The following is a 27241-nucleotide window of genomic DNA, read 5'->3' as shown; positions in this document are numbered from 1 at the left end:
TTTGGCCACTATGGATGATCAAAACCAATTTAAAAACAAGTGTTTATAAATACATCATCTTTTCCTCGAATAACTGTTACCATTAGAAAGAAGGTTTCTTTCTGTATATTGAAAACATTTAAAGTAGTAGATCAAGGGAATAGGTAAAATCACACCTCACAGGGACAATGCACACTAACAGGGTGATGGGCACACTTTGATTCAAACTATACAAAACAATTCATGTAGTCAAAATATTTGTTCCCCTGCAATATTCTGAAATATATATAAAAAAAGTAGCAGTTTTTTTTTTTTTTTTATTGGGGATTCGTTGAGGGTACAATAAGCCAGGTTATACTGATTGCAATTGTTAGGTAAAGTCACTCTTGCAATCATGTCTTGCCCCCATAAAGTGTGACACACACCAAGGCTCCACCCCCCCTCCCTCCATCCTTTATTCTGCTTTTCCTCCCCCCCCATAACCTTAATTGTCATTAATTGTCCTCACATCAAAATTGAGTACATAGGATTCATGCTTCTCCATTCTTGTGATGCTTTAAAGAATAATGTCTTCCACTTCCATCCAGGTTAATACGAAGGATGTAAAGTTTCCATTTTTTTTAATAGCTGAATAGTTTTCCATGGTGTACATATACCACAGCTGAATAGTACTCCATGGTATACATATACCACAGCTTGTTAATCCATTCCTGGGTTGGTGGGCATTTAGGCTGATTCCATATTTTGGCGATTGTAAATTGAGCTGCAATAAACAGTCTAGTAAAAGTGTCCTTATGATAAAAGGAATTTTTTCCTTCTGGGTAGATGCCCAGTAATGGGATTGCAGGATCAAATGGGAGGTCTAGCTTGAGTGCTTTGAGGTTTCTCCATACTTCCTTCCAGAAAGGTTGTACTAGTTTGCAGTCCCACCAGCAGTATAAAAGTGTTCCCTTCTCTCCACATCCACGCCAGCATCTACAGTTTTGAGATTTTGTGATGTGGGCCATTCTCACTGGAGTTAGATGATATCTCAGGGTTGTTTTGATTTGCATTTCTCTAATATATAGAGATGATGAACATTTTTTCATGTGTTTGTTAGCCATTCATCTGTCATCTTTAGAGAAGGTTCTATTCATGTCTCTTGCCCATTGATATATGGGATTGTTGGCTTTTTTCATGTGGATTAATTTGAGTTCTCTATAGATCCTAGTTATCAAGCATTTGTCTGATTGAAAATATGCAAATATCTTTTCCCATTGTGTAGATAGTCTCTTTAATTTGGTTGCTGTCTCCTTAGTTGTACAGAAGCTTTTCAGTTTAATGAAGTCCCATTTGTTTATTTTTGTTGTTGCAATTGCCATGGCAGTCTTCTTCATGAAGTCTTTCCCCAGGCCAATATCTTCCAGTGTTTTTCCTATGCTTTCTTGGAGGATTTTTATTGTTTCATGCCTTAAATTTAAGTTCTTTATCCATCTTGAATCAATTTTTGTGAGTGGGGAAAGGTGTGGGTCCAGTTTCAGTCTTTTACATGTGGGACATCCAGATCTCCCAACACCATTTATGAAATAGGGAGTCTTTCCCCCAAGGTATGTTCTTGTTTGGTTTATCAAAGATTAGGTGGTTGTAAGATGTTAGTTTCATTTCTTGGTTTTCAATTCGATTCCAAGTGTCTATGTCTGTGTTTTTGTGCCAGTACCATGCTGTCTTGACCACTATGACTTTGTAGTACAGACTAAAATCTGGTATGCTGATGCCCCCAGCTTTATTTTTATTACTAAGAACTGCCTTAGCTATACGGAGTTTTTTCTGGTTCCGTGCAAAACGCAGAATCATTTTTTCCAAATCTTGAAAGTACGATGTTGGTATTTTGATAGGAACGACATTAAATAGGTAGATTGTTTTGGGAAATATAGACATTTTAACAATGTTGATTCTTCCCATCCATGAGCATGGTATGTTCTTCCGTTTGTTAATATCCTCTGCTATTTCCTGTCTGAGGATTTCATAATTTTCTTTATAGAGGTCCTTCACCTCCTATGTTAGGTATATTCCTAGGTATTTCATTTTCTTTGAAACTATGGTGAAGGGAGTTGTGTCCTTAATTAGCTTCTCATCTTGACTGTTATTGGTGTATACAAAGGCTACTGACTTGTGGACATTGATTTTATATCCTGAAACATTACTGTATTTTTTGATGACTTCTACGAGTCTGGCGGTTGAGTCTTTTGGGTTCTCTAAGTATAAGACCTAGTCGTCAGCAAAGAGGGAGAGTTTGACCTCCTCTGCTCCCATTTGGATTCCCTTTATTTCCTTGTCTTGCCTAATTGTATTGGCTAGAACTTCCAGCACTATGTTGAATAGTAAAGGTGACAGAGGACAACCTTGTCTGGTTCCAATTCTAAGAGGAAAAGCTTTCAGTTTTACTCCATTCAGTAAAATATTAGCTGTGCATTTGTCATAGATAGCTTCAATCAGTTTTAGAAATGTGCCACCTATGCCTATACTCTACAGTGTTCTAACTAGAAAAGCATGCTGGATTTTATCAAATGCTTTTTCTGCATCTATTGAGAGGATCATGTGATCTTTATTTTTGCCTCTTTTAATACGGTGGATAACGTTTATGGACTTGCATATGTTAAACCAGCCTTGCATCCCTGGGATGAAGCCTACTTGATCATGATGAATGAGTTTTTTGATGATAAGCTGTAATCTATTGGCTAGGATTTTGTTGAGAATTTTCGCATCTATGTTCATGAGTGAGATTGGTCTGAAATTCTCCTTTTTGTGTGGGTCTTTTCCTGGTTTTGGTATCAGGGTGATGTTTGCTTCATAGAATGTTTTGGGAAGATTCCTTCTTCCTCAATTTTTTGGAATAATTTCTGCTGTACAGGAAGAAGATCTACCTCGAAGGTTTGATAGAATTCTGGAGTGAAGCCATCTGGACCAGGGCATTTTTTGACTGGAAGATTTTTATTGTTTCTTTGATCTCATTGCTTGAAATTGGTCTGTTCAGGAGCTCTGTTTCTTCCTGGCTAAGTGTAGGGAGAGGGTGTGATTCCAAATATTGATCCATTTCCTTCACATTGTCAAATTTCTGGGTATATATTTTCTGGTAGTATTCAGAGATGATCTCTTGTATCTCTGTGGGATCAGTTGTTATTTCCCCTTTATCATTTCTGATGGAGGTTACTAGAGATTTTACTTTTCTATTCCTTGTTAGTCTGGCCAATGGTTTATGTATTTTATTTATTTTTTTCAAAAAAACAACTCCTTGTTTCATTAATTTTCTGAATGATTCTTTTGTTTTCAATTTCATTGATCTCTGATTTGATTTTGGATATTTCTTTTCTTCTACTGAGTTTAGGCTTAGATTGTTCTTCTATTTCCAATTCCAGAAGATGACTTGTGAGATTGTTGATGCACTATCATTCTGTTTTTCAAATGTAGGCATCTAAAGGGATTAATTTTCCTCTCAAAACTGCTTTTGCAGTATCCCACAGGTTTTGGTAGCTTGTGTCTTCATTGTTGTTATGCTCAAGGAAGTTAATGATTTCCTGTTTTATTTCTTCCTGCACCCATCTGTTATTCAACAGAAGATTGTTTAATTTCCATGCCTTAGGGTGGGGTCGAGCATTATTTTTAGAGTTGAGTTCCACCTTTAGTGCCTTATGTTCTGAGAACATACAAGGTAAAATTTCAATTCTTTTGATTCTGTTGATATTTGTTTTTTGTCCCAGGATATGATCAATTTTGGAGAATGTTCCATGGGGTGATGAGAAGAATGTATATTCTTTATCTTTGGGATGGAGTGTTCTATATGCGTCTATCAAACACAGTTGTTCTAGGGTCTCATTTAAATCTCTTATATCTTTGTTTAATTTCTGTTTAGAGGATCTGTCCAGCTCTGTAAGGGGAGTGTTAAAGTCCCATGTTATTATGGTATTCTCAGATATCATATTGCTCAGACTGAGTAAGGTCTGTTTCAAGAATCTGGAAGCATTTAAATTGGTTGCATAAAGATTTAGAATTGAAACGTCTTCTTGTTGTATTTTTCGCTTGACCAATATAAAGAGACCATCTTTGTCTTTTTTGACTTTAGTTGCTTTAAATCCACATGTATCTGAAAATAAGATTGCAACTCCTCTTTTCTTCTGAATTCCATTTCCTGAAAAAATGTCTTCTAACCCTTGCCTCGGAGCTTTAATTTGTCTATGGAAGCCAGGTGTCTTTCTTGCAGACAGCAAATGGATGGCTTGTGTTTTTTAATCCAGTCAGCCAATCTATGTCTCTTCAGTGGGGAATTCAAGCCATTAACCTTTATTGAGATAATTGATAAGTGTGGTAGTATTCTATTCATCTTATTTTGTGAGAGTCCATTGCTTAGTTTTATCTTTTGCATCAGTGTGGAGGTTAGGTTCTGTCCTTTAAATTTCTGAGTTCTTACTTTGCTGGTGATCCATTGTGGTGGTTAGTGTGCAGAACAGGTTGAAATATTTCCTGTAGAGCTGGTCTTGTTGTGGCAAATTTCCTCAATGTTTTTATATCCATAAATGATTTGATTTCTCTGTCAATTTTTAAGCTTAGCTTACCAGGGTACAAAATTCTGGGCTGGAAATTATTCTGTTTAAGTAGATTGAAGGTAGATGACCATTGTCTTCTTGCTTGGAGAGTTTCACTAGAGAAGTCTATGGTCACTCTGATGGATTTGCCCCTGTAGCTCAACAGGTGCTTACTCCTGGCAGCTTGCAGAATCTTTTCTTTTGTCTTGACTTTGGACAGGTTCATCACAATGTGTCTTGGAGAAGCTTGCTTAGAGTTTGAGGCAACCTGGGGTCTGCTATCCCTCTGAAAGCAGTGTTTCAGTATCTTTGGTTATATTTGGGAAATTTTCTTTTATAATATTCTCTAGTATGGCTTCAATTCCTCTAGGGCATTCTTCTTCACCTTCTGGGATTCCTATAATTCGTATGTTGGCATGCTTCATAAAGTCCCATAATTCTGACAGTGAATGTTCTGCTTTCTCTCTCTTCTTTTCTTCCACTTTTAGTATCTGAGTTATCTCAAGAACTTTGTCTTCTACCTCTGAAATTCTTTCTTTTGCATGGTCTAACCTGTTGCTGATACTTTCCATTGCATCTTTAAGTTCCCTAATTGAGTGCTTCAGTTCCTTCAGCTCTGCTATATTCTTTTTATATTCTTCATATCGTTCATCTCTTATTTGATTCTGTTTTTGGATTTCCTTTTGGTTATTTTCCACTTTATTAGCAGTTTCCTTCATTGTTTCCATCATTTATTTTATTGTTTTCATCATGTGTATTCTAAATTCCCTTTCTGTCATTCCTAACATTTCTTTACAGGTGGAATCCTCTGCAATAGCTACCTCATGGTCCCTTGGCCGGGTTGTTCTGGAGTGGTTCTTCATGTTGCCTGGAGTTTTCTGCAGATTCTTCCTCATGAGTGATTTTTTTATCCGTTTCCTTGCCCTAATTTTCCTTTCACTTCCTCTTGCTCTTTAAGTTCTTGTGCCTGTGGACTAATGTTTCTATGAGTCCTTTTGGTACAGTACCAGAAGGGTGAGAAGTTTGAAGAGGTAGAAAGGGATGAAAGAAAGGAGGACCAAGTGAAAAGAAAAAAAAAAGTTTAGAAAGTAGAGGGTGTGGGTAAAAGGAATATTAACAAAAAGAAGAGAGGCACAGAAAGAGGGAGACAGAGCAATATAGGTGTACAGTGTGGTACTTTGAGACAACCTTAAAAAAAACCACCCAATTGGGGTGCCCAGTTGGGTGGCTCCCTTCAGGTCAGCAGCTCTTTGCTAACCTAATCAGACACAGTACCCCACCTCCACCAAGTAGAGAGGAAAGACAAAAATGCTATTAATCAATTCACAACAAGCAAGCAGAAAACTTTACAGGATAAAATTGGGTGGAAAAACCAAATAATAGCGGTAGAAACAGTAGCAAAAATGAAGTTCTAGTTATTGAAAAAGGCATCAATGTGAAATTATAATTAAAGTAGAAAAATTGAGAAAGAAAAAAGATCTGTATGGAAAAGGTTGAAATTAAAAAGCAAAACAACATCAACAACATCAAAATAAATAAAAAAACAACCAAACAAAAAAAAAAAAAAAAAACACAACCAAAAACAAAGCAGTATGTATATGTTGTTGAATATTGTCTGGGCAACACATGGTCTTCTGGGGTATGAGTTGTTAATCACAGCTATGATATGACCGGAGGCTGCTGATTTCTCAATCCCCAGCAGGTAGACACCCTAAATCTCTCTTCAGCTCATTTAAAAGGCACTTTGAACTTGTAAACTTACTGAGCAGAAGCTTTCCCAGGAAAGTGCTTGTTGCTGGAATCACTGCTAAAGTGGCTATCCACTTACCCAGTGTGCCAAAACCAGTCTCACTCTGCCCCTGAGGGTTAGGGCTGCAAGGCAGCTCAGACCCCACCCTTAGGCTACTCAGTCACTAGGTTACCAGCTCCCACCCGGATTCTAGCTCTGCGACCCTGAGGGCGGATTTCGTGGGGGCAGGTCACTCACAATGGCTTCCTGTGACCCACAGCCAAACACTATTAGCTCCGTCTGGGTCAGCGACTCAGACTGGGGCCCTAGACAATGGCCAAAGTTCTTTGCACTCCCACTCAGGCTCCCCCCAAGGCAGTTCAACTGAGTGCCAAGTCCAAAGACACCAAAACAGTTCACAGGTAAGGCATTTCTGGTTTGCAGTCTCGCTGCTACTGAACTTACAATTGCAGGCGGGTTTAGACCGATTGAACACACGCAACCACTTGCCATTTTTCCACTGTTTTAGTCCTCCTCTTGGGGTCCAGAAGTCTCTCGCTGACTCCCTGTATCCTCACAGGGGTGATGATAGGCAGATCCCACCAGCCAGAGGTGCCTAGAGTCCTATCTCCCCAGACTCACGGTGCCCGGATGCAAGGAAGCTGTTAGTCAGCTGCCATCTTGCTCTCTCTACAAAGTAGTAGTTTTTACTACTTGTGGATCATCTGAACTGTAAGCTTCTTGTTGATATACTTAAAGCTGTTTTTTTCTATAGTGAATGGAAATTAATATTCCAATCAAGTTGATATGTACCTTGAAGCTATTCAAAGAAAATATGGTTTGACCTATTTAAAATCTTGAAAAGATCCAATGAAAGAGGGCGGCACCTGTGGCTCAAGGAGTAGGGTGCCGGTCCCATATGCCAGAGGTGGCAGGTTCAAACCCAGCCCCGGCCAAAAACCACATACAAAAAAAGAAAAGATCCAATGAAAGATATTGTTTAAATATGATCTCATGGTTATCTTAAAATATAGATTTGTGTCAGGTGAACTATCAGACCTTAGAAAACTAATAACCTCCTTACAGTGAAATAGCAAAAAATATATATTTCACCTATCTAACATTAAGTGTTCTATGTGGGTAATAAGATTACACATATTAGAGCACTTTCAAAATAAATACCCTTTATGCCTCTGAGGTATTATTAGATAAAGGAATCTTAATGTAATCTTCTTAAAGAGTAACATAGGCCATGTTATCCTCTAGGCAAAAAGTATTTAGAGCCTCCTCTAGCCTCACACATTCAGTTCAGGTTCTTCTACCTGGCATTTATGATAACATCCTCCACAATATAGTTACAATATGTTTTCCAGCCTTATGATCTATTATCTATACAGATGCTGAACTCTACTCATCATCATTATCTCAACTATTTGTCTCATGGTTTGGCATTTCAGAATCTCTTTTCATTATCCTTGTGTCCTAAAAGGTGTCTTTCATCTCTACCCACAAGTAGCTAACTTATTTTCACTTCTATCTCCAGGATCTAGTAAAAATATAGGAAAACACTAAGATTTATGTGAATAGTAACAGAATCAGAGTAATATCACTAACACCAGTCAGCCTAATATTACATCTACTTCTTCATTTAACTTGGTGCCCAGGTTCCAAAACAAAAACAAAAATGCTTCAATCAAAATTATTTTATCTCTGAAGGCATGTCATATATCCAACGTTATACCAATTATATATAAAAAAATAATGCTCAGAAAAATAATAATCTGGGATTGGATAGCTTATATGATGGGTTTAAAGGTAGCAAGAATTCTATTATACTTAAGTATTTTACTCAATATTTGTTATGGACTAAATTTGGTACCCCCAAATACATATTGATGTCCTAATTCCCAGTAGCTCTGAATACAACCTTATTTGGAAATAGGGTCTTTGAAGATGTAGTCAAGTGGAAATGAGGTCTTGGTGGGGGAGGGGGTGTTAATCTAATCTGTTATCCTTACTAAAAGGGGGAAATTTTGGTGTCCATAAAGTTTGTGTGCAATTTCAAATATGTATAATACTTAATGTAACAGATCTATATGACATAATCAAGAAACAGTTCTGCAAATTATTAACTATAGTTGTTTGGAAATAAATTCCTATTGGTTATAATATTTTGGTTAAATAATAAGTAACTAATAACGGCATTCTGAAGGACAAAGAGCAATGGCCACAGCAGTATTTTATTGTTTCTAAAAGAACTGGAGAGCTTACATAAATGGTTAAGTTTTAAAGTTTTAAATTCTCAGATGACAGCATGGTCAAAGAATCAGCAACTGTCCAAGATTGCTTCAAAAGACTCTCTCATCTCTTTAGCTATATGGATGACTCAGCTTAAAAAAAAAAAAAAAAAGTGACCCTGCTGTCATAACTTTGTTTCATAATCTTATCAAGTTTCTGACAAGAAAGTTAGGGCAATGATTTGTAAAGAGTAATGCCACTAGAATTGAAAATGAAACAATTTGGAGGATTTCAAACTACAAATCACACTGAACTTCCTTTACCACTGAGTGTTTATTCTACTACTTTATTGTTTTTTATTATTATTATTTTTTTTATCATTGGGGAGTCATTGAGGGTACAATGAGCCAGGTTACACTGATTGCATTTGTTAGGTAAAGTCCCTCTTGCAATCATGTCTTGCCCCCAGAAGGTGTGGTACACACCAAGGCCCCACCCCTCTCACTCCGTCCCTCTCTCTGCTTTTCCTTCCCCCCATGACCTTAATTGTCATTAATTGTCCTCATATCAAAATTGAGTACATAGGATTCATGCTTCTCCATTCTTGTGATGCTTTACTAAGAATAATGTCTTCCACTTCCATCCAGGTTAATACAAAGGATGTAAAGTCTCCATTTTTTTTTAATAGCTGAATAGTATTCCACGGTATACATATACCACAGCTTGTTAATCCATTCCTGGGTTGGTGGGCATTTAGGCTGATTCCACATTTTGGAGATTGTAAATTGAGCTGCAATAAACAGTCTAGTACAAGTGTCCTTATGATAAAAGGATTTTTTTCCTTCTGGGTAGATGCCCAGTAATGGGATTGCAGGATCAAATGGGAGGTCTAGCTTGAGTGCTTTGAGGTTTCTCCATACTTCCTTCCAGAAATGTTGTACTAGTTTGCAGTCCCACCAGCAGTGTAAAAGTGTTCCCTTCTCTCCACATCCATGCCAGCATCTGCAGTTTTGAGATTTTGTGATGTGGGCCATTCTTACTGGGGTTAGATGGTATCTCAGGGTGGTTTATTCTACTAGTTTATTAAAATGACCCTGTTCTATATGAATGCTCTATAAAGAACACATTGGGGGTATTAAAGCTATATTTAAAATCTTTGCTAGTCCTTATGGTCCATCATACCCCTAAGTAAGCTCTGAGTTCAGCAATGCCATAGATAAAAATAAAATTAGAACAAACCACCAAAAAGGAAACGAAGAAACAAATAATAATAATAATAAAAAAAAAAAACCAAACAGAACAGCCCATTAGATAAGAAGAATGTGTGTGGGGAACACTATTGAAGTATTGCAGATTTTAAACTTAGAAACTGCTAATGTCAAGATGAATTAATAGCATCTACTTATTTTCTAGAAAATTTGTATTCAGCAAGCTCTCAAGTACCTGGAATTGTGTGCTTGATTGTTGAGCAGGCATCTAGATTCAATAGGCACTAATTTAAAATAAAATTGATCCCAACATAACCTAATTAAAGGGAGGGCAGAACGCATTATCATGTGTAAACTGCTCATTCTATGCTTAACTGTATCTTCCAGTAGACACTAAGGACACTCCCTTTACCATGTGTATATGTTTTCTAGGACTTCGGTAACAAAATACCACAAACTAGTTGACTTAAAATAACAAAAATGTATTCAGTCACATTTCTGAAGGCTCTAAGTCTGAAATCTAATTGTTGGCACTGTCTTGTCCCCTCAGAAAGTTTAGGAGAAAATTCTTTCTTCCTTCTTGCAGATTCTGGTAGTCCCAGGCTTGTCTTGACTTGTGGTGGGATCAGTCCATTATCTACATCTGTCTTCATAGGGGTGTTTTTCCACCATGTCAGTGTCCAAATTTCCTGCTTTTATAAGGACAACATATCAGATTAAGCTCCTTCCTAATGACCTCCTTTCAACTTGACTTCACCTATAAAGACCCTATTTTCAAATAAGTTTGTATTCAAAGCTAATGGGGTGTTAGGACTTCAACTTATCTTTTGAGGGACAAAATTTAGCCCATAACAATCTGCTCCTCAGTTTCCAAAATTCATTTTCTTCTCAAGTGCAAAATATATTAATCCAATTCCAACATCAATTATTTCTAAATTTTGTTTGTCCATTTTTCTTTTGAAAATACAATGAAATCATATTGATAACTGAGCTAATGTTTACATTCTTTTTAAAAATCACTATACAAAAATATATATATTAACAGAAAGTAATGTAGTGATGCAGATAGTTTAAGGGCTCAAATACATTAGAAATACACTATATTTTCAAAAGAAAAATGGAGGATTACTATGGCTTAATTTGGAATAAACACAATTATTCTGTATTTCACCACCAAGAAGTGCAGAGGATAAACTATTCTACATGCTAAACAAGTCACAAGTAATTTCCCATTCCACATTGAGATATTTCTACAATTGGATTTTTGTTGTATTTTAAGACAGAATATTTCACAGTAGCAAACCAATGACTTTGGAATATGTTTCTGTTTGATCTATTTTTTTCTTTATGTTCAAGTGTTACTATAAACTGAATATCACTTTGTGCATTGAGCCAACGAAATAGGAAAAATAAAGTGAAAAATGTACTCTGAATGCTAAGTCATTTAATGTTTCATTACAATTTAGAAATTCTTATTGTTTATTTGGTGGTTAATTTCCTTTAAAGCTTATTGGAACATTGTACTAGACTAATTCCCTTTGGGATATTTGTTTTCTACTAATTAAATATTAGTATTTTAGCTCTGCTACAGCTACATAGCAATAATTCACCTTTAAAATGAAAGTACTTCTTATAAATTGTCAAAGAATGAAAACAAAAATCTTGGATAAAAATTACTGTATAAGATTAACTACCTTGACTTTAAATTTTATTTTTCTCCAGTAATTCTGCTTTTTCTGCTTTAGCTGTCTGTGCTCATGTTGTGAGCACTTGAAAACTATTACAAGAATAAATGGATAAATAATTTTTAATACCATGAATTGACATGTTATATAAAACCTGTGACTTTCAATCGCTCATACTCATCCTAAGAACACATCAAAACAGGACCATTAAACTGGTGAAAGGGATTAACTTTGACTTTGGTCCCACTGCTGCTTTCCTTTCACAGGTTCATCTCATTATTCCCCCAAGCTGACTTCGTTCTACTTATAAAGGAATACTAGGCAAGACAATATTCAGGAATTTTTATTCTTCATCTTTTATTTCTTATTAAAGCTAATGTTCTGAGATCTGTTCTCTTGGGTACTTACTGTCAAAGAGAGTCCTTTCCTTTGTGTGCTACCCTAGGATGTTTTTATCATGCCCCAAACTAATCCCACCTTTAAGGGTACTAAAGAAAATTCTAGCTGCTCCACTCCTAAGTTACATAACAGGAGTCTAAAAATGTAACACTGTACTGAAGTGTTATGGTGGAGCATCTTCACCAAGTTGTTGAATATTTGCTGTGCTGTGACTCAGAATCCTGCAGGAGCAGAATTTGCTCATCAAATTTGTTAAATGACCATTACAGAAGTTGTTCATGCAGAGGTAGATGAAGTAATACATTATGTAAATAACAAAATGATACATTCCTTTACTCTTGGCCTATATTAGGTTCTGTTGCACTTGAATAAATCTTAGCTCTTTTTACTCAGACATTTCTACTTCATTAGCCGATCTTAAACTGATAGGTATTACCAGTTCATCTTCTTAGGGTTTTTATTAGTTAACTGTTCACTGCAATTTGGGGAATATTATATTATGAACCTTAGAAAAGTAATGTTTCTCTTATTTTCTGTTTCTTCCACATATAAAGAAAACAAGGTAGAACAATTTGTTAAGAAAGTGGCATCCCAGGGTGAAGATGCAGTTCAAATCAATAAGCTCAGCAATACTTTATGTCTAGAAATTGAGTTTCCCATGGAGTAGTTTTCAATCAGTTTTGTGAGTTAAAATCAAGTTCTTTGAGAATTTCTGCAGTTTTTTAAACTTTCACAAAAAAAGTTTCTTTATTCTGGGAAGTGAATTGTGATTATGCTTTGAAAAAGAATCAAGCATGAACAGAAGTACAAAAAATTATGCAATGTGGGGATCAACTCAAGGTTGAAAATGTACTTAAATTGTATGCTATAAGTTTGTACAGTTTATATCACTTTGAAAATGACACAGGCAATATCTTATGTTGTGCGTATAATACTTATATACTACTAGTTAATATATCAGGTTAACGTCTTAGGTTATAGTATGTGCAAGGCAGTACATATATTTTTTTGGTATGCATTTATTCAGGTCTGTGTGCATGTGTACGTGCATGTGTGGGTGTTTATCATCCATAGTCCAAACTAACTTTCTGGGAAAGTACATGGGAACATGATTGCTGAGGGAAACAACAAAAAACTTTTAGCAAATAAATGACCAGGAAATATGAGAAAAAGAGATGATAGTAAAAAGATGTTAAGGGAACTATTTTCTTCTTACTCAACATAGCAAGGAAAACACAGTCAAGTAGGCAAGTGGTAGAGTCAAAAAGAAAGAGGACAAGTGCAAGATTCAAAGGGAAGTTACAGAGGAAATATAGAATCCACAAATACTTTCAAGAAGAATCTACATCCACTGAAAACCCAGAGATGGGAGTGGTAGGTCAAAGAATAGAAAGTCTTGTAATATTATTCACTAACACCCACAACACCTTTATATGTGCAGTATAATTTAGAAGAAATAATTTATACCTAATGTAAAGTAAAATTTTATAGATTCTTTATGACTCCACATATATGCTTGATTAGTAAGATTGTTAGGTAATGGACCATAAACTAATGAGTAAGAGAGTGATGTAAAAATCAACTCATTCACCAGTTAGGACAACCCTGAGAACTACGTTTTCCAATATACAGATGAGAAAATTGAAACATTATCAGATTTTAGAAGAATGGCAAGTTGAACTTGCGTCTTTCTGGTTCATAGATAGTGCTTTCAAAATTATATGAAAGTGATATGTTTATATAATTATTTACACTTCGTATTTATATATGTGTGTGCGCAAGTAAGTTTGTCCATATATATGACTTTTACTCAGAGCTTTGCAGGAATAAAAACTGTGCACATACAATTGGCAAAAAAGAAAAAAATATACAAAGTTCCAGAAAGAAACTTGAATCTGCTACACACTGAATGCTATGTTGAATTCATGTGACTGAGGAGTTTTGTGAGCATTTTATTAGGCAATATGAGTTATCTACATGTGATTTAAAGTGTACGGGGTGTGTGCAGAAGTTGCATCAAATATTACACCATTTTATATAAGGGACTTGAATATTTGCAGATTTTGGTATCTGACAGGGATGCTGGAAGTGGCTCCCTATGGATACCTAGAAATGACTCTATTACATTTCTGATGCTGCTGTAACAAATGAATACAAACATGGTGGCTTAAAACAGCAGAAAATTATTCTATCACAGTTCTCGAGGCCTGAAGTATAAAATCAAGGTTTCTTCCAGAGCCGAACTCCCTCTGAAGGCTCTAGAGAAGAATTTTTTCTTGTCTTTTCCACCTTCTGGTGACTTCAGCCTGTTCCTCTGCCTAATCCTTTGTGTACCTGTCATGTCCATTTCTCTCTGTGTCCAGTCACCTTCTGATCACTTTTCATTTTGTTTAGACCTCACCTGGATAATCCGGGATAATCTCATCTGGAGATCTTACTGTATTAAGAGTCATTTTTCAAATACAATTACATGCATAGATACGATTTTGGGAAGCTGCAATCAAATGTGCTATTCATGGTTATAAAAAGAATTGTGCATTAGTCACCTCTTCACTATGGACACAAATGGAAGGCCCTAGCCCATAAAAGCCCCAATGTATTTTTATTGAGTTATACCAAAAGACAAATTACTACTTGATCAAATAGTATACTATAACATTTTTGGTTTGGTGTAATTGTAACTTCAATGGCACAGAATATTTTTATCTAATACAATGCAACCACATTAGCCTGTCGTGTGTTTTAACATAACTGTCATTTCAAAATATATAATAATGACTCCCCAACATGTAAGAAAACTGTGGACGGGACGAGGAGGACTGTTTTTTACTTAATTTGATATACACTCTGAAATTATTTTGGTTTGTACAAAGAATGAGAAAATCTTAAATAACAACAATAATAAAATAATGACTATTAGTAGTAGTAGTATTAACTCTTTAATCTTTAGATGGGGAAGAACTTTGTAAGCCTAGCACCCAAAATATCACCAATTGTGGTGATGACATTGTTTCTTCCACACACTTTTCATCTCTGCTCATCTTAAAATTAAGTTGGGAGTTTTGTGAGTTGTTTCTGGCCAATGAAATGTGGTTTGAAATATTGTAAAATATGGCTATTTCCAAACATCACCCTGAAAAAGAAGACAAGTACAAGATTCAAACCATTTACCTTGCACTCTATTTCCCTTGCCCAGCATCCTCACTATTATTACATGTTCCATTGTGGAGGAATGTGGAGTTCAAAGATTTCATTCTTAGATTCATAGAAGAACCAAGAAGCACTGCCTTCTGGTCATCCAACTTTGACTTTGCTTTTCAAGAGAGAATTTTCTTCTTCTAAGATACTGAGATGTTAAGATTTCTTTATTACCACATATAACCTCACCTTTCTTGACTACAAGCAATGCTTCAATAGAAAAATGCTTCAAAGAATAGGAAATCCACAAAAGAATCAAAGTCAACAAGCCAATGTGCAGCCTCACTTGTAAAAAAGATACAAGTTTTAAAACTATGATGCTCTTGTAATGTCAAATCAAAATTTTAATACAGTAATATTCTATTCTGGTTGAAATGTAAATGGGAAAAATTACATACACATAATCTACATTTATTTCTGACATAATTGACCTTATATCAAAATTGAGCTATTAATACCTTATATAAAATATTGCATGAATCTAAGTCTATACGGATGTATTTCTTCTGTATCTTGTTATAGAAATAAAATATACAAAAAATGAAATAGTTACGGAAAAAATGTCTTATTGCACATTACAAAGATTAACACAATTTTAACAATACATTTATTAAAACCACCATATGACTTCATGATTTGAATACCAGTGTGTAGTGGTAATAAAAAATACCTAAGGGAAGAATTGTAGATTAACAACTTGGAATTTTTAAATGAATATGGGTTGCAAAGTGCTAAATCTTAAATCAAAATATGCTTCTTGCAAAACTAATGGGGAAATAAAATATTTTTCCTGCCAGAAAAGTGTATTATTGTGATCACAATTTAACAAAATGAAAACTGAGCAATGTTAATTGCACAACCATAGGAAATATTCCTCAGATGAATTTCAATAATACCTGGATACATACATGCATTTGGGGTTATTAGATGTGCAATGCAAATAGTAAATGTTAGGATCTGGCATACAAGGGTACACATGTTTTTGTGACATGTATTGATTTTGTTGTGCTTGAGTCAGGGATATAAGTGCAGCAGTCACACCGGTAGTGTTCACTGTACCTATTCAGTAAGTCTTTCACCCATCCTTTCCTCCCTCTTCCCCCTGCTTGGTATCCACTGAGTTTTACTTCCTTCTGTGCACACATGTACTCATCGTGTAGTTCCAGTTCAGTACTGAGTACATGCAGTGTTTCTTTTCCCATTCTTGAGATCCTTTGCTTAGGCTAATGGTTTCCAGCCCCATCTGAATTATTGCAAAAGGCCTTAAGTAATCCCTTTTCATTGCTGAACAGTATTCCATAGTGTACCTATACCACAATTTGTTAATCCACTCATTAATTGACAGGCACTTGAGTTGATTGCACACTTTTTCAAATGTGAATTGTGCTGCAGTAAACATTCACATGTAGATGTCATTTTTTTAATAAAATAATTCATTTTCCTTTGAGTAGGTACTCAGTAGTGAGATTGCAGGATCAAATGCTAGGTCTATTTGAGGAATCTCCAGTCTATTTTTCATAGGAGTTATACCAGTTTGCAGTCCCACCAACAGTGTATAAGCATCTCTCTCTCTCTGCATCCATGCCAGCTGCTATTGTTTCTGGGCTTTTTAATAACGCAATTTAAACTGAGATAAGGGGATAACACATTGTGGTTTAAATTTGCATTTCCCTTATAATTAGTGATGTTGAAAATTTCCACATATGTTTATTGGCCATTTGTCTATCTTGATATGAAATCCTTCTGGTCATGTCTTCTGCCCACTTTTTAACGGGGTTGTTTGCATTTTCTTTGCTGATTTGTTTGAATTCTTTGTAGATTCTTATTAGCCCTTTATAAAATGTGTAGTTTAAGATTATTTTATCCCAATATGTAGATTGTCTATTTGCTCTGTTATTTCCTTGGCCATGCAAAAGCATTTTAATTTAATCAAATCCCATTTCTTCACTTTTGCTGTTGCTGTGATTGCCACTGGGGTCTAAGTCATAATTTGTTTGCCTAGGCCATTATCTAGAAAAGTTTTCCAACATTTTCTTTTAGAATTCTTACAGTTTTGTGTGTTACACTTGTCTTTTATTCATCTTGAATTAATTTTTGTGATTGGTGAGATATATGGATCCTGTTTCAACTTCTGCATGTGGTTATCCAATTTTTCCAGCACCATTTATAGAACAGTGCTTTTCCCCAGTAAATGTTGTTGATTGTTTTGTTAAAGATCAGGTATCTCTGTTATGTTCCATCGGTCTGTGTCTCTCTTTGGGGCCAGTATCATGCTATTTTGGTTACTCCAGCCTTATAGTAAGGTTTGAAGTTTGGTAATGTGATATTGCCATATTTTTTTCATTTTGCTTAAGATGGCTTCAGCTACTTGGATTCTTTTCTGGTTCCAAAAGGAGCATAGACTTATTTTGTTTAGATCTGTAAAATATTATGGTATTTTGAGGGGGGTTGCATTAAATCTGAAAATCACTTTGGGAAGTATGGATATTTCAACAATATTGATTCTGCTAATTTGTGAACATGCTGTGTTTTTATATTGGTTTGTGCCATCTGCAGTTTCTTTCCTCAGTTTATCATTGTACTATTTGTAGAGATCTTTTACTTCCTTGTTCTATATATTACTAGGTACTTTATTTTCTTTGTAATCATTGTAAATAAGTTACTATATAACATAAAGTCTTCTCTTCTTTTCTCTTCTAATCAATGAAATAATAATAGTCACACATTAACCTACTTTCAACTCTGCCGTTCAATGTTCATTATTGACTTTTTCAGTGATTCAGTATATTTCATCATTAAACTATATAGCATAACTTATAAAATTATAAAAATGTTACCATACATAAGTTGATAATTCTTAAGTATTCTATATTTATTGACTCTGAATATAGAGGTTCTAATATCTTTTTAAAAAATTATTCAAGACCAAAATTTAATGTGTATGATATATGAGACATAAAGGGTTGGGCTGCAAGATTTTCATAAAAAAAAAAAAAAAGACACTACCAGTGTTTATTGGGATCTGCTCCTGGTTATCAAAATAAAAGGTTCAATATTTATCAGAATATTAATATGTATGTGTACATTTTTGTATGAAGTGTATAATGCCTATAATAAGGTACACACCAAACTTATACATATTGAATTTAAGCTACATAATTTAAATCTGCATTACTTTTCCTAAGCTATAATGCTGCAGCTATGCATACAGTTGCTCTAACTAAAAACTACAATCATTTGTGATTACTTAGTTTTTTGCATATTTATGTTGCTCTAACTAAAAACTACAATCATTTGTGATTACTTAGTTTTTGCATTCTTATGTAACATCCACCAATAGCCTGGTTGGCTTTCTCAAGAAAATATATTACAACTCTGACCAATATGACCCCTGCTTGCTATTCGCATTCCCCGCCCCCCCCCAGCATTCCATACCATTTCATTCCTATAACAAAAACACCCTTCAAAGTGGTCTCTCTACTGCCAGACTTTTTTTATTTTTTATTTTAATTAAATCATAGCTGTGTACATTGATATGATCATGGGTCACTAGCTTCACAGACCATTTGACACAGTTTCATTACACTGGTTAACATAGCCTTCCTGGCATTCTCTCAGTTACTGTGCCAAGACACTTACATTCCACATTTACTAAGTTTCAAATATACCCTTGTAAGATGCACCGCTGGTGTAATCCCACAAATCCCCTTCCCTCTACCCACCTGACCCCTCCCTCCCCTGCCTTTCCCCCTTCCCCCTATTCTTAGGTTGTAACTGGGTTATAGCTTTCGTGTGAAAACCCTAAATTAGTTTCATAGTAGGGCTGAGTACATTGGGTCCTTTTTATTCCATTCTTGAGATACTTTACTAAGAAGAATATGTTCCAGCTCCATCCATGTAAACATGAAAGAAGTAAAGTCTCCATCTTTCTTTAAGGTTGCATAATATTCCATGGTGTACATATACCACAATATATTCATCCATTTGTGGATCGATGGGCACTTGGGCTTTTTCCATGACTTAGCAATTATGAATAGGGCTGCAATAAACATTCTGGTACCAATATCTTTGTTATGATACTGTGATTTTTGGTCGTATTTCCAAAAAATATGCAAAATCAATCCTGTCATTCAATCATTTCAATAACTTTGATTTAGAAATTATAATAAATTCTAATACCTCCTAATTATTTTACTAGACTCAACATAAACTGGTGACTACCTAACTCTTCAGCCTAATTCTTATTTTTTTCTCCTCTTCAGAAACATACTCTAGCCTTGCGTTCTTCTTTCTACTCTGCAAATCATCATATTTGCACCTTTTCTAACCCTCACCTCAATTTAATGCTGTTCTCTGATGTTTTGCATAGTTATCTTTGTATGGTTCATAGCTCATCTAAAAAGTCACCTCTTTACAAAAGTTTTTCTCAGCCAGCCTAACTAAAGTAGCCCTATTGGTACCCATCACATATGTTCCTTTTGCAAAGCCATTATTGCAGTCTGAAAGGATAATGTTTTTTTTTCATCTTTCCCTCATCTTTCCCCTCACTAAAAGATAATCTCCATGAAGGCAGGAATTTTGCCTGGCTTACTCCTGTATTTCTTGCACTTAAAATTTTTTGGTGCTTTTAAACATTCAGTAACCATTTAATTAATTTGTGAACGGAAGTATCTTACACACTAATGAGAATTTGTCTGAGATTATTAAATGCATAAATCGAAACTATTATTTTTGTGGAAATTTATTCATATGAAGAGACAGCTTTGTATCATTTTAAAAATATCTGCATTATACACAAACACTCTTAATTTGAGTCAGATTAAATTTATAATATATGTGTATAGAATTGTCCTTAAACTGACTTTAGTCTTAGGATACATACTGCTTTTGTCTTATAATTTATTGTGTTTTATTATCCTACTTTATGTCTTCTCTACAACTCAAAACAATGTCAGGTTTAATGACGGCACGTTACTAATCACTAAAGCCCCTACTTGCTTGTGACATTTTCTTTTAATAAGCAGACTCTTAAAAAACAGCAATCAGAAGAAAAAATAGGTCATATCTTAGAAACTGAAAGGAAGGGTATTAATATTTCACTGAGGCACACTCATTTCCTGAATGGTAGATTAAGAGAGCAATAGTTTCCAATCTATGCTGATGCACATTTCAGGGCAACAATAAGGAAAGTTATTAAAGTGAATGCAAAGTGTAAGTTGATCCCCACAATGACATATCTTCCTAATAACAAAACAATAAAAGCTCCACACTGATACTCTCAGAAAAACTCAGTAACATCATTTGCATTCCAGTGTCTTCTCATATGGATAAGCATTTGACCTTGGGCTTCTGAGTTTGTTATTTTAATTTCCTCTTTTGCAAAGTCAACTGACTATTAGGTTTTAGAAATGACAAGTTTCATTAACAGATTCATAGAAATCTAACATCCACAAAGAAATGGGAGAAAAGGAACGAGAAGAAGATATGGGGAAAGAAGGCCAAAAATAGGGCACAAAAGAAAAGAAAGAAATACAAATACTAAGGGAAAATGACAGTCATGTGAGTCAGCGATTGCCTTGTGATTGTAAAAATCAGATCATTACACTTATAACCACATTCTCCTCTTCAATTTTGAAGAAATTTTGATTTATAAAACTTCATAAATACCATTAAATATTATTAAACAAAAAATCACCTATTATGTTTATTGTTCCAGATTCTGAGGACGTTGTGACAAACAAAGAAAGTCCCTGCTCATAGTTTATGATCCAGTGGGAGGAAACAGAAAAACAAAACAAAAAAAACCAAAATAATCCTTGACAATATGAGTACTTAAAGTATCACACACACACACACACACACACACACACATATGAAATAAAAAATGTGAGAGCAATAGGTGTAATTATTAGATGAGGTATTCAGGAAAATAAATGATCTATGGAGATAATATTTCAGCAAATACTTTAATTATAATATATTATCAGACAAAAACATAAGAGAACAAATAAGCAAATGATATTAAACACTATAACTTCTTAAAATATCTGTAGTTGTTTCTAAAACTAATGACATACAGTATTTCTTATGGCATGAATTTTCATAATCTAATGTGAATAATATTAAAGTGACTAAATAGAAACAATTTGGAAAGTGAAATTATCACAAGGTGGATCATTTACTAATGACTTAGATGTCAATATTAGTTTGGTTTAGTATTAATTTTGACAGTTATTTGAACAAGATCTTATTAATTCAAATTATTAAGTACCTGAATGTGCTGTAAGAAAAATACTTCAACAATCTAGGCCAGTCAAACAGTTTTATATTTCACTTTGTAGGTTTTTTAGATCTGTATGACCTTGGAAAAATATCACACTATTGCACCTCAGTTTCGTTGTTCTCAAAATGTAGATAAAGTAAATATTTCACAAGATGTACAGTTAAGCGAGATAATCTTCACAAAAATGCAGTTGATTCCTGAACAACAAGGATTTGAACTGTGCATTTCCACTTTTGCACATATTTTATTCCATCACTGCCGCCCCTGAGATGCCAAGACCAACTCCTCCTTTTTGTCCTCTTCAACTTACTCCGAAAGAAAGATGAAGGCTTTTATGATGATCCAGTCTACTTAATAAGAAGTAAATTATTTTTGGAGAGAGCAAGATGGTGGCTGAGTAACAGCTTCCTTGCATCTGGGCACTGTGAGTCTGGGGAGATAGGACTCCAGGCATCTCTGGCTGGTGGGATCTGCCTATAATCATCCCTGTGAGGATACAGGGAGTCAGCAAGAGACTTCTGGACCCCAAGAGGAGGACTAAAGCAGTTGAAAAATGGCAAGTGGTCGTGTGTGTTCAATCGGTCTAAACCCGCCCCCAACTGTAAGTTCAGTAGCAGTGAGACTGCAAACCGGAAAGGCCTTACTTGTAAACTGTTTTGGTGTCTTTGGACTTGGCACTCAGTTGAACTGCCTTGGGGAGAGCCTGAGTGGGAATGCAAAGAACTTTGGCCATTGTCTAGGGCCCCAGTCTGTGCCTCTGAGCCAGATGGAGCTAATAGTGTTTGGCTGTGGGCCACAGGGAGCCATTGTGAATGATCTGCCCCGGTAAACTCCACCCTCAGGGTTGCAGAGCTAGAATCGGGTGGGAGCTGGTAACCTAGTGACTGACTAGCCTAAGAGTGGGATCTGAGCCACCTTGCAGCCCGTTAGGGGCAGAGTGAGACCAGTTTTGGCCCACTGGGTAAGTGGATAGCCACTTCAGTGGTGATTCCAGCGACAAGCACTTTCCTGGGAAAGCTTCTGCTCAGCAAGTTTACAAGATCAAAGTGCCTTTTAAGTGGGCCGAAGAGAGATTTAGGGTGTCTACCTGCTGGGGTTTGAGAAATCAGCAGCCTTCAGTTGTATCACAACTGTGATTAATATCTCATACCTCAGAAGACCACATGTTGCTCAGACAATATTCAACAACATATACATACTGTTTTGTTTTGGGTTGTGTTTTTTTGTTGTTGTTGTTTGGTTGGTTTTTTTGTTTATTTTGATGTTGTTGTTGTTTTGTTTTTTAATTTCAACCTTTTCTGTACAAATTTTTTTCTTTCTCAGTTTTTCTAGTTTAATTATAATTTCCCATTGCTGCCTTTTTCAAAAACTGGAACTTCATTTTTGCTAGTGTTTCTACTGCTATTATTTGGTTTTTCACCCAATTTTATCCTGTAAAGTTTTGTTTGCTTGTTTTGGTTTGATTTATAGCATTTTCTCTTTCCTCTCTACTTGGTGGAGGTGGGGTACTGTGTCTGATCAGGTTAGCAAAGACCTGCTGACCTCAAGGTTAGCAAAGACCTGCTGACCACCCAACTAGGCCCTACTGTACAAAGTCCCCTACTATACACCTATATCGCTCTGCCTCCCTCTTTCTGTGCCTCTCTTCTTTTTGTCAATATTCCTTTTACACACCCCCTAACCTTTCTCTATTTTTTTTCTTTTCGCTCGTTCCTCCTTCCTTTCATCCCTTTCTTGCTCTTCAACCTTCTCACACTTCTGGTCCTGTAACAAAAGGACTAATAAAAACCTTAGTCCACAGGCACAAGAACATAAAGAGCAAGAGGAAGTGAAAGGAAATTTAGGTAAAGTAAAGAGATAAGAGAAATCACTCATGAGGAAGATTCAGCAGAAAACTCCAGGCTACATGAAGAACCACTCCAGAACAACCCCACCAAGGGACCATGAGGTAGCTACTGCAGAGGATTCCACCTATAATGAAATGTTAGGAATGACAGAAAGGGAATTTAGAATACACATGATGAAAACAATGAAGGGAATGATGGTAACAATGAATGAAACTGCTAAGAAAGTGGAAAATAACCAAAAGGAAATTCAAAAACAGAATAAAATAAGAGATGAGCGATATGGAGAATATAGAAAGGATATAGCAGAACTGAAGGAACTGAAGCAGTCAATTACGGAACTTAAAGATTCAATGGAAAGTATCAGCAATAGGTTAGACCATGCAAAAGAAAGAATTTCAGAGGTAGAAGACAAAGTTCTTGAGATAACTGAGATAGTAAAAGAGACAGAAAAGAAGAGAGAGAAAGCAGAACATTCACTGTCAGAATTATGGGACCTTATGAAGCGTTCCAACATACAAGTTATAGGAATCCCAGAAGGGGAAGAAGAATGCCCCAGAGAAGTGGAAGACATACTAGAGAATATTATAAAAGAAAATTTCCCAAATATCACCAAAGATTCTGATGCACTGCTTTCAGAGGGATATCAGAACCCAGGTAGCCTCAACTCTAACCTACCTTCTCCTAGACATATTGTCATGAAAATGTAAAGATAAAAAAAAAGATTCTGCAAGCTGCCAGGAGTAAGCACCAGTTGATCTATGGGACAAATCCATCAGAGTGACTGCAGACTTCACTAATGAAACATTCCAAGCAAGAAGACAATGGTCATCTACCTTTAATCTACTTAAACAGAACAATTTCCAGCCTAGAATTTTGTACCCTGCTAAGCTAACCTTTAATATTGACAGAGAAATCATATCATTTACAGATATACAAACATTGAGGAAATTCGCCACAACAAGACCAGCTCTACAGGAAATACTTGAACTTGTTCTACACACTGGCCATCACAATGGATCACCAGCAAAGTAAAAACTCACAAATTAAAGGACAGAACTTAACCTCCACATGGATGCAAAAGATAAAACTAAGCAATGGACTCCCAAAAAATAAGATGAATAGAACACTACGACACTTATCAATTATCTCAATAAATGTTAATGGCTTGAATTCCCCACTGAAGAGACATAGATTGGCTGACTGGATTAAAAAACACAAGCCATCCATTTGCTGTCTGTAAGAAACACACCTGGCTTCCATAGACAAATTAAAGCTCCGAGTCAAGGGTTGGAAGACAATTTTTCAGGCAAAAGGAATTTAGAAGAAAAGAGGAGTTGCAATCTTATTTTCAGATACATGTGGATTTAAACCAACTAAAGTCAAAAAAGACTAAGATGGTCACTTTATACTGGTCTAGGGAAAAATACAACAAGAAGACGTTTCAATTCTAAATATTTATGCACCCGATTCAAATGTTCCCAGATTCTTGAAACAGACCTTACTCAGTCTGAGCAATATATCTGATAATACCATAACAACAGGGGACTTGAACACTCCCCTTATATAGCTGGACAGATCCTCTTAACAGAAATTAAACAAAGATATAAGAGATTTAAATGAGACCCTAGAACAACTGTGCTTGGTAGATGCATGTAGAACACTGCATCCCAAAGATAAAGAATACACATTCCGGGCAAAAGGAAGATGGAGACAATTCTGGAGCAGCAGCGGCGATATCATGAGGAGAAGGAACGGCTTATGGACGTCATGGCCAAAGAGATGCTCACAAAGAAGTCCACGCTACGGGACCAGATCAATTCTGACCATCGCACTCGGGCCATGCAAGATAGGTACATGGAGGTCAGTGGGAACCTGAGAGATTTATATGACGATAAGGATGGGTTACGGAAGGAGGAGCTCAATGCTATTTCAGGACCCGATGAGTTTGCTGAATTCTATAACAGACTCAAACAAATAAAGGAATTCCACCAGAAGCACCCAAATGAGATCTGTGTGCCAATGTCGGTGGAATTTGAGGAGCTCCTGAAGGCTAAAGAGAATCCAAATGAAGAGGCACAAAATTTGGTGGAGTTCACAGATGAAGAGGGGTATGGTCGTTACCTTGATCTCCATGACTGTTACCTCAAGTACATTAACCTGAAGGCATCTGAGAAGCTGGATTATATCACGTACCTGTCCATCTTTGACCAGTTATTTGACATTCCTAAAGAAAGAAAGAATGCAGAATATAAAAAATACCTAGAGATGCTGCTTGAGTACCTTCAGGATTACACAGATAGGGTGAAGCCTCTGCAAGATCAAAATGAACTTTTTGGGAAGATTCAGACTGAATTTGAGAAGAAGTGGGACAATGGTACCTTCCCTGGATGGCCGAAAGAGACAAGCAGTGCCCTGACTCATGCTGGCGCCCATCTTGACCTCTCTGCATTTTCTTCCTGGGAGGAGTTGGCTTCCCTTGGACTGGACAGATTGAAATCTGCACTGTTAGCTTTAGGCTTGAAATGTGGCGGGACCCTAGAGGAGCGAGCCCAGAGACTCTTCAGTACCAAAGGAAAGTCCTTGGAGTCACTTGACACCTCTCTGTTTGCCAAAAATCCCAAGTCAAAGGGCACCAAGCGAGACACTGAGAGGAACAAAGACATTGCTTTCCTAGAAGCCCAGATCTATGAATATGTAGAGATTCTTGGGGAACAACGACATCTCACTCATGAAAATATACAACGCAAGCAAGCAAGGACAGGAGAAGAGCGAGAAGAGGAGGAGGAAGAGCAGATCAGTGAGAGTGAAAGTGAAGATGAAAAGAATGAGATTATTTACAACCCCAAAAACATACCTCTTGGCTGGGATGGCAAACCCATTCCCTACTGGCTGTATAAGCTTCACGGCCTAAATATCAACTACAACTGTGAGATTTGTGGAAACTACACCTATCGAGGGCCCAAGGCCTTCCAGCGGCACTTTGCTGAATGGCGTCATGCTCATGGCATGGGGTGTTTGGGCATCCCAAACACTGCCCACTTTGCTAATGTGACACAGATTGAAGATGCTATCTCCTTGTGGGCCAAGTTGAAATTGCAGAAGGCCTCAGAGCGATGGCAGCCTGACACTGAGGAAGAATATGAAGACTCCAGTGGGAATGTTGTGAATAAGAAGACATATGAGGATCTGAAAAGACAAGGAGTGCTCTAGTGTTCAGGGATGTAGCTCAGCTTGGAGGATTACCCAAGCTTCCCTGAGAACTTTTTCTATTTCTTCCACCCAAATGCTCAAAGACATTTACTATGTAGTCTTATGGTCTAGTATGCATCTTGTAGAAACAAGGCATGCTAACAGATTGTGGGATTGAAATGTGTTTTATCTTTGTTTTATATTGAAAAGAATTCTTCTGGAAAATAAAACCCACCCTTGTTTTGAAAAAAAAAAAAAAAAAAAAAGAATACACATTCCTCTCATCATCTCATGGAACATTCTCCAAAATTTATCATATCCTGGGACACAAAAGAAATATCAACAGAATCAATAGAATTGAAATTTTACCTTGTATCTTCTCAGACCATAAGGCACTAAGGGTGGAACTCAACTCTAACAAAAACGTTCAACAACACACAAAGCCATGGAATAACAGATGAATAACAGATTGAATAATAGATTGAATAACAGATGGGTACATGAAGAAACAAAACAGGAAATCATTAACTTCCTTGAGCAGAAAAACAATGAAGACACAAGCTACCAAAACCTGTGGGATACTGAAAAAGCAGTTTTGAGAGGAAAATTTATCGCTTTAGATGCCCACATTTGAAACCAGAAAGAGAGTGCATCAACAATCTCACAAGCCATCTTCTGGAATTGGAAAAAGAACAATCTAAGCCTAAACTCAGTTGAAGAAAAGAAATCTCCAAAATCAAATCAGAGATCAATGAAATTGAAAACAAAAGAATCATTCAGAAAATTAATGTAACAAGGAGTTGGTTTTTTGAAAAAATAAATAAAATAGATAAACCATTGGCCAGACTAATGAGAAATAGAAAAGTAAAATCTCTAGTAACCTCAATCAGAAATGATAAAGGGGAAATAACAACTGATCCCACAGAG

The 27241-nt window shown here is 36.1% G+C and overlaps 1 protein-coding gene across 1 annotated transcript; it reads left to right on the top strand.

The window, feature by feature from the left end:
* Positions 1-24814: 24814 nt before the first annotated feature.
* LOC128563839 (splicing factor 3A subunit 3-like) lies at positions 24815-26556 on the top strand. Its single transcript, XM_053559327.1, has one exon. The coding sequence runs from the start codon at positions 24830-24832 to the stop codon at positions 26333-26335; it is 1506 nt and encodes a 501-aa protein (XP_053415302.1). The 5' UTR covers positions 24815-24829; the 3' UTR covers positions 26336-26556.
* Positions 26557-27241: the final 685 nt, after the last annotated feature.

Source organism: Nycticebus coucang, chromosome 13, assembly GCF_027406575.1.
Source record: "Nycticebus coucang isolate mNycCou1 chromosome 13, mNycCou1.pri, whole genome shotgun sequence".
Classification (NCBI taxonomy): domain Eukaryota; kingdom Metazoa; phylum Chordata; class Mammalia; order Primates; family Lorisidae; genus Nycticebus; species Nycticebus coucang.
Note: the sequence above shows the minus strand (reverse complement) of the source record. Positions and strands in the feature narration are given on the sequence as shown.